Source organism: Cimex lectularius, unplaced genomic scaffold, assembly GCF_000648675.2.
Source record: "Cimex lectularius strain Harlan isolate CLEC.00 unplaced genomic scaffold, Clec_2.1 scaffold23, whole genome shotgun sequence".
Classification (NCBI taxonomy): Eukaryota; Metazoa; Arthropoda; class Insecta; order Hemiptera; family Cimicidae; genus Cimex; species Cimex lectularius.
This window is the reverse complement of record NW_019392690.1, coordinates 287,071-296,427: the sequence shown is the minus strand read 5'-3', so window position 1 is coordinate 296,427 and position 9,357 is coordinate 287,071. Positions and strand designations below refer to the sequence as shown.

General features: G+C 36.2%; 1 protein-coding gene across 1 annotated transcript in view; it reads right to left on the bottom strand.

Annotated features, from left to right (window-relative positions):
• Positions 1-414: 414 nt before the first annotated feature.
• The window catches only part of LOC106664796 (forkhead box protein C1-B-like), a 35,340-nt gene continuing 26,397 nt past the window's right edge, over positions 415-9,357 (bottom strand). The window contains exon 2 of the mRNA XM_014390793.2: positions 415-2,638. Within this exon, the coding sequence (XP_014246279.1) occupies positions 2,514-2,638 (125 nt within the window). The 3' untranslated portion in view covers positions 415-2,513. The remainder of the gene's footprint in view (positions 2,639-9,357) is intronic.

Below are 9,357 nucleotides of genomic sequence, written 5' to 3'. Positions count from 1 at the left end.
GTGTATATTGAAAACAGAAATGGGCCAAGTATGCTTCCCTGAGGAACACCCGCCCTAATCCGTATATAAGGTGAGAATTCAGTTCAAATCGGTCAGATAAGATCTCGGTATGAGAAACACCAAATCCAAAATTTTTGTAAGCACAATTTTATAGGAGAAGAAAGCCAAATAAATACACCCCCGTGGAAGAAGTTAATTTTCTTTCAAATTTATTCTCATTTTCTATTATGTATATTTACAATATGGAACATAATCTGTACAAAAAATGAGTAAAATAAATATTGCACTACGATAAGCTTCTTAAGGAGGATATGAATAAATTTAACTAAAGTGTACTAAGGCTTGACAAATTTTATTTCCTAAAAACTAAAATTGTCCAAAATAAAAGGCATTACATTTTTTAATGAATTTTTGTTGTTTTGCGATTTTTAAAATTTTAATGAAAGCTGAAAAATATTCGATTACTAAATTTTTTATTGCAAATCTGTGCACGAACTGCCAACTTTTATATCACAGTTATCGTAGGCAATTTAACGACAAAATCCATTGAATAATTGTTACAAAATTGCACTTTATTTATCTTCGTCTTGATGATAGTAAAATTATAGATGAGAGAAGGAACAACATTTAAAAAAAATCTCTATTCTACACATAACAAATTAAAAACCATATAATATATTTCGAATATATAAAAAAAAACTAAAGCTACCATGAGATTGTATCTTTTGGTAGAAGCCGTCTTACAAAAATCTTAAGATAACAATAAATTAACGGGCTTTCATCGGCGAAGCTCAGTTTTGTAATGGATCATGTATTTTACAAAATAGATAAATTGGGCTGAACTCAAAAATATACATTATTAACTGAGTTTAGATTGTTTTCCTGTTTATTAAAATGAGTACAAGTTTTATGTAGAAAGTAGAAGCACACTTAAAAAATACAATTTACTTTAAAAAAAAAAGTTAATTCACAGTATTTTCATCGAAGAATAAAGAGCTTTACATGAAAAGGTACAATTTCGACATACAATTTCCATAAAAATAATTACTTGATAAGTGTAATTACAATCTATGATGTATAATGATTGTATGTATGATGTATAATGATTTTTTTACTCTATTGTACTCCATTTTTTACATTGTTTAACATAAAGTCTTAAAATGGCCGGTAGGAAAAAATCTTACATACTGTTATGTAATAATACAATAAAAATTAAAAAAAGACTAGAATGCTTAATTTTATGAAGTTCCCAATGAAAATCTGCTTCATGTTTGATATTTGACAAAAATAAAAGACGCAATACCTTGACTTGAATTAATTTTTTTTTCAAAAATAAAAATGATTCTTTTATTAATTTTAAAAATTGACGCAAAGAGAAATACAAGAAATTTATGAGCTGTTATGCTTAAAAAGATTTTTACACCCTACTTTATAAATCTATCTAGGTTTTGCACCCAAAGGACAAGTGTTATGCGATGCCAGCCGATGCAGTCAATTTGTTAACAGGTCCAAGCGAAGAGGTCTAGAGTCCATCGTTTGAGGCGACTTGGAGGTTTCTTGGGATGCGAAGAAGTAGAGGTGGCGTCAACGATGGGTCGAAATATTGGGTTAAACTTGACAAAGGCAATGTTAAGCATGGTGTTGGGATGGCCTGGAGTATAAATTGCATGTAGGATTGAGTTCGTCGGTCTGGACCGGTCTGACTTCCGATAACCTTACCGACTTGGTCATGAGTGGGTTCAGGGGGAGCTTTAGTTCGAAATGAACTCCTGAGTGCCCCTGTTGGGGTGTCGTCTTACAATGCACCCGAGCAGTAATCTGTTCTCGTGGACGATGAGGGAAACCAAATTGCTGCGAAGTATGTAAAATCTAAGATGGACATTGGGTATTTTAAAAGGAGTCTTTCAAGGACTTTGAACATTACTGGAATAAGTACATGGTAAGTCGTTAGAGTATATATGGCTGGAAAATTTGATGGATTTAGGTATAAGAGTGATTATGGAATATTTCCACATAGGGGGATATTATGCTTGATGAATTTTGAATGATGAACTTTACTTCAGAAAAAGTTTACAATTTAATTTTTTGAAATTTTTTTTCTAAGAGAACACATTGTAAAACACACCCACAAAACCTTTATTACATGAGTTTAATTTCTAAAGTGTAATAATAATAAATATTTCAGTTGTTTTTTTAACGTAAAATTTTACGGTTTAGCATATGACTCTAGCTGAAGGACCTCTAGGAAGGAAGAAATCCGTTGATCCGGAGGGCTAAAAAATCTATTTAAAAAAATAAAAATTAGCCTAGCTTAATGCGCCTTTTATTTTTTAATATATCGTGTATGTATTTATATTCAGTTGATAAAAATGTGCCGATTGATTTCATAAAAGAGCCCTCGTAAACCCGTTTTCAAATTCTAAGATTGCCCGTGATCTTTGAGATACGCACGCAGTTCAAATTGACGTACGAATTGATTTTCTTCTTCTTGGCCCCGTCCTGGAATTCCTCGATTACGTGAATGTGTCGTAGAATGGGACGGTACCCGGAGAAGGCGTCGTCGTCTGGAGAAGAGACGGCGGTGTCGGCGTCCCGATGAACGGCTTCCTATCCATGCTCTGAAGAAGGCCCCTCAAACCTGACAAAAAGTGGATAAAGTTAATATGAAAATTATATAGAAACGGTTTTATATTTATGCTTATTATGGAAAATTCTGTGGATAGGATATAGGTCGGCGGATCGGTGGGAATATTCCGTCAATTGTGAATGATCGCGCTCGATCCCGGTCCGCTTTTTTTCGCTGTGAACAAGTTTTCTTCCTTGTCAGATTTGATGATAAAAATTCAATTGGTAAGTTACATGAAGTTATTAAATGTTTTATATGTGTTTATTTATTTTGAAGTAAATAACGATACATTTATATATATTATATTAAACACATAAAACACACACACACACACACACACACACACACACATACACAAATGATGTGTACATATAACAAAGATGGCTCCAAAACAAACGAAGGAACCGGATCAGGCGTTTTCTGTACAAGCACAAAACATGAGCAATCAAACTCATTAGGGAAGTACATTTCGGACTTTCAAGCAGAAATACATGCCATCAATGCTTGTGCCCTGGAAAATCTTAAAAGAGGTTACACTGGCAAAAAACTCCTCATAAGATCTGATGGCCAAGCAGCCATTAAAGCATTAGCATGTGAAAGAATCACATCAAAATTAGTCAGTGAATGCATCCAAAATCTCCAAAACCTGGGGAAACACAACAACCTGATGATATCTTGGGTGCCAGGGCACAGGGGAATTGTGGGTAATGAGAGAGCAAACAGACTGGCCAGAGAAGGATCTGCAAGACCGTACATAGGCCCCGAACCTATTCTTGGGATAACAAAACAAATATAGAATCTTCCATCGCAGATTGGATCCAAGCAAAACAAAAAGAGAAGTGGATAAACTTTAGCGGTGCTAGACATAGTAAACTTATGATGAAACAACCCTCACCAAGACTGGCAAAAGCACTGCTGCAATTGGAGAGGGCCGAGCTCAGACAGGACTACTAGCCGGTCACTGGCATCTGAGAAAACATCTACACAACATGGGAAATACAACGATGATCCCATCTGCAGATTATGTAATGGGTAGGAGGACACTGCCACCCATATCTTCGAATGCGAAGCAACAGCTCAATGGAGATTTAACCTAACTTATGGAAAAAAACTTAGGGAATCAAATTGTAGCAGCGACAGTCAATGACCTGATACTTCAAAGGAGAAGGATTGAGTCTATTGCACTGGACTAAGGCCCTAGGAAGGTACAATAAACCAGAAGGCTATACTGCCTGGGGAGTGCAAACCCCGCTTCCTAGTATCATTTTTCACCATACCATACCATAACTCAAATAAGATATCAAGACAAAAGGAAGCGGCACTAGAAATTGTCGTAGGCCAGAAAAAATGGTTCAAGTGCAACTTCATTCCTTTTAAAAATTTGATCCAAAAGTAAGATTTTAATATACCTCAGTATACCTTGGCCGTAATAAAAATTATTTAACGTAAGTATTTAACATCGATCACTGGACTTGGGAATATGGGTCTAGAAGGAAAACGGTCATACCAGGTTGTACTTAGGTCACATCAGGATCACACATGTGCACCACATTGAAAAAGTGAAATTCATTGTACAGCACTTAATAACTAATTACAGAGAATTAAGTGTGCAAAGCAAGAAATTCGACATTCCACATGACCTATGAGCAGCTTTGGGACACATCACTGTTCCAATACCTCAAGGAAATTTTTTATGTTTATATTTGTTTATAAGCTATTAGTTGGAATGAATGTATTTATTAACAAGACCCTTCGACCCCCAAAGAATATCGTGTTCTGTGGTATTGATGAAGGCATTTATTAGCGAGAAATGAGAGGCAAGACCGCACGGGCCGAACGAACAAGATATGTGTTGAATGTCTGTATTGGTTTGAATGGGAAAAAAGTTTTTATTTCTATCAATGTGAACGTCTGGTAATGAATTTATTAGTTTGAAAATAGAAACCCCGAGGAATGTCGTGTACCTTGATGAGTGAAGTTTGGTGTATGAATGGAGGGTGCTCTTACTCCAATTTCGTCGAGGAGTAAGTGTTATTGAACGAGATGACCGGAAATCTTTTTTATCCATGTGAATATAGAGCTAATGTAATTTATTAGTGTGAAAGTAGAGGCCCCGAGGAATATCAAGTACACTGGGGGAATGAACGTCGTTGAGTGAATATAATTATTAGCGTGAATGTAAGGGCCAAACCCTTTCATCCCAGATGAATATCGAATAATCAGGCAGAAATGAACGAAATGTATCTGTAATTATTGGCTAAATGGAAAGATTGAATAAGAAACCATTTTGTTCTATATCACTGAGTGGATGTAATATATTTGTGTTTAAGTAGAGAACCCGAGGAATTCGAGCACTCTGGTGCAGCGTGAATGAAATTTGTTGAGTGAATGTAATTTATTTAAATTGTTGATGTTAAATGTTAGATTTATCGACCACTTTTTTACTCACGAATAATCTTGATATCGGTGTGAATTCGAAAAAATTCAATTGTTAACTGCCAAGCTTTCGCCTTATTTAAGGTCATCATCAGGGTGTAATTTACTAGCGATAATGGAGGGGATTAACTCCCAATTACCGCGAACAATATCGCGTACTCTAGTTCAGAGTGAAGGAAGTTTGATATGCGCAAGGTATTTATTAGCGTGAATGGCTTTACCCCAATTACCCCCAGGGAATATCGAGTACTCTGGAGCAGTGTGAAGTATCGTATGAGAATGTATTTATTAGGGGGTAATGGTTATATCGAATATATATGATACAGTATATTCGTCAATTTTGTTTATATGCCGAAAGTCGTGGGTTCGAAACCCGATCGTGACACTAATTTTTTCATCTCAACCGAGACCTTACAAAAAAAGAGTAATTAATTTAAAGAAGTAATTTGGTCAATCAGACCACCAAAAATAATGGATTTGCTTATAATTATAATTTCATTTATTATTAGGGCGTACATATAATATTATTATATAGACAGATAACACTTGCTATTTCAGACAGAAAAAGAAACAACATATGGAACATTTATAAAATACTTTACGACATGGGTAATATTTGGCTGTAAATATAATAATTTTACTATAAAAAAGTGCAAAATTGGGTTCTAAATTATATAAAAACACTGAATACAAATGAAGAAATAAACTAAACAGTACAGAACTTGTACCATATTGGGAAAATAATATCCAATTTCTTTATTAAATTCAAAAACAAGGTATTATTAATTTTTGATTGTAGTCCAATAAAGGAAAATTACTTAATTTAATGTCTTCTGATTTATCTTTGGTAATCTTCATACAAACATTTCTCATTGTTGACTGTTTTTTTTTTTGTTTTTTTTTGAAGCGGTAGGAGGTGAAGTTTGTGCACCCTTAAGCATCCGAGAGACAATAGTAGAGAAATCAAACCCAACAGTTCAGTTAATTTAATGGTTCCACCTATGTTACCATACTTCAAGCCATGCTGCATGCACCACTGGAAACAATGTTCTCTATGAACAGGGAGTCTGAAGAAACCAAGATTTTCCAGCGTCCATTTAGTCGGTTTATCTCCCTTCTTAAGTCAAGAAGTTTAGATTTTTTATTTCTAAAGCTATCTGGAATGTCATGTTGCATATAATAGTCGATGCTCTTGAGTTTCCTCGCTTGTCGAAACACATCCAATTTTGCTTGAGGCCAGACGAATGAAACTATCAGGACTCAATGTTTCTGTCCCTTTTTACACCTATGGGCCCAGGCAAAGTCCGACCATCAACCCTGGTGCCTGGGAGTAACCAATGATGGAGGCAAAATCCCAATTGCCTTCCTTATCCTTCCTACCTCTTTCCTTTTCCCTCCCTCTCCCGTTCTGCTTTGGCAGAGGATTCCTGGGTTACTGAACCCGCACCCCTCAGGCAACGGGTGCATCATTAGGGAGTTCGTATGACCTCCCGGGTGGGCGATCAGTCCCACCTTAAAAATAATACTGAACCACGGGAGTGGAGTATCCAAGCGGCTCTACTAATTGAGGTTGGACTCGTGGTGGTCGTGATTTGTAAACAAATTGTACCTTAGCTTAGTACCGGCCAACCGGAGCCGGAGATAGAGTGCCTTCTCTATCTCTCCGGGGGTGGTGAAAGGCATGAAGCTGGAAACCACAAAACTGCCTTTTTCAAGGCACATGTATGGATGTGCCCTTTTTAGGGCACTTCTGAACTTGGTTAGTATTGCACCACCTCGCTAGCCAAGGGATGTGACAAGTCCATGCACGTAAAATCTTCCTTGTGTTCTTTCGAGAAGGCAGAATTACTAAATCTAGGACATGCTAGGGCTAGAATAATAGTTTAACTGCTGACTGGACACTGCACGGAGGCATATGTATAGACTCGGAGTGGCAGGAACAAGCCTGTGGAGATATTGCCAAGAAGAAGGAACAGTGAAACATTTCCTCTGTTGGTGAGAAGGCATATGAAGGCTGATATTCCTAATCCTGGGAGAGGAAAAGCCAGGGCCTGAAGGATACACACGGGAGCCCTTGAAAAAGCTTTGGGGTCTGGTAAAAAGCTTAACGAGGAGCTCTGGACAAAAAAATGGAGATTCACAATAAACCAATACTGGTCGCGGTTGCGCAGGACGTAAAGAGACCATCTCCTATATACTCTATCTATACTCCATCTGTCATGTTTTGATATGCTACTTCTTCGCTTTTCCGATTTTCCAAACGAAATTCCACGAAATCTTTGTGAAACTGTTGATTTCATTCTTTGAAGCGACAGATTTCAATTTGTCGTCCAACGACTGACATAGTTTTCATCAGCTCAGATTTGGATGTGGTGACAATTTCTTGTTTCAGAAAGTTGGTGGGTATATCACACCGGTATCTGAGTCTGGGTTGACAAGTTTCAAGCTTTTATTTATCTGTTCAGGGGCATTTCTACATCTTTTGCCAATATTTGTTTTTGTGAAGTGGTTGATTTCACGGCCAAACAGTCATCAATTTCAGGAGACATATATAAGTCGAAAACTGTTCGATAGATACAAAATGAAAGAAATCGGGGAGCCGATTACCGGGCTGAGGAAAAGCATAATTATAATTAATACTTTTTAAAAGGATAGTTCCTACTCACAGTAAGTTGTTTTTCAACGATCCGGATTTCGAGCCTTTTAGCTCATCATCAGGTTGAAGGACTTCTNGATTTGTGTTATAATTTCCGCTTTTCGCACGTTCAAATTGAGCGCCATTAAAAAACCAGCTGTTAATTGGAACGTCGCGTTGGCGGAGGTATCAGCGGTTCACTTTGACAATTCATGTCGAGAGACGTGGTTGTACAAGTCCTTCAACCTGATGATGAGCTAAAAGGCTCGAAATCCGGATCGTTGCAAAACAACTTACTGTGAGTAGGAACTATCCTTTTAAAAAGGATTGAACACCACACTCACTTCATTTATCATTTCTATAAATATAATTATTTTTATGCTATATGTTTGTCTTGAATGCATGTAAGTGTCATGTCATGAAATGTCAATTTCGCAACTTTTCAGTCAATAAATGAATTTAAAATGAAGTTTTCACTATTCCTAAAATATAGCACTTGTGTAAGTTGTCAAGACAATAACATTTTTACAAGAAAATTGACGTCAGAACTGTTATTTCACCCAGTGCCGGTTACAACAATACATATTGAAATAAAAAATATTTGATGCAAGAAAATTAAACAATTTTACGATTTCAAAATCGGTGAAATTAAAAAAAAAATTAGCGTTTTATACAAGCTCTTTGTAGTATTGAAATTGAAAAGTTAGATTTTTCAAATAATATTGTTATCGCCTCCTAGCATAAATCGCACGAAGAATTTTTAAAAGATGAGCCTTTTTTTATCATTTCCCACGCTAAAGCTATTTTTTCTCGACAATTGACCGACCGACTTTTATAGGCGAAGAGTTAAGTATAAGAAATCTGTATAAACAGATGAATCACGCTCCTAATCTCTCGCAAATCCTCACATCCTACATTGAAACAATCACCTTTTATCCGATGTACAAAAGCCAGCGGTGGAACTTCTCGGAGGAAATAAATAAGATAAGATGGTTATACTGGTCGTATTTAGGGTATCCGACATATGCGAGCAACCCAAACAAATGTCTCATTATTTACTGCCCAATAACCCTCACACGCTGTTTACTTACAAACATGTTCCCGGAGGCACCCGGAGGATTTTTTTCCATGTCTCTTTCGGAGGGATGGTGGAATATTATTACCCTGTAAAATCGTCTCCGGAGGTAATGCACCCGGAACATGTGGTGTCTCACGTCCGGGGGTGCCACAAAACTGACCATCCGAGGTCGGCGTTTAATTTTATAGACAGTCCTTTGGGTTCAATTAGTCATTTCACCGAAAATACTCATTTTATAGCGGTAATGAAAATAGTTTATTCACTTAACTTAATTTCACCAACTAGATTTTCTCATTTAAGCTTTAAGACATTTAAAAAAAAATTGATCCAAAAAATCAAAAATTTCCTTATTAGAATATTCCGCTGTCTTAGATATGTCAACCGTTGCTAATCTTTTGAAATATCTCAATACATTCAAAACTGTAAATTATTGATGTACAACATAAACAAACATCAAGAGTTCATAACACTTGAATATCATCGACTTGCTTAACTTCTCCCATAAAATTTAATTACTATTTACAAATGTTGTATTCTTACAAGGCCGTAAATAAACGAGGATATTTGAACACGTCTAGAAGT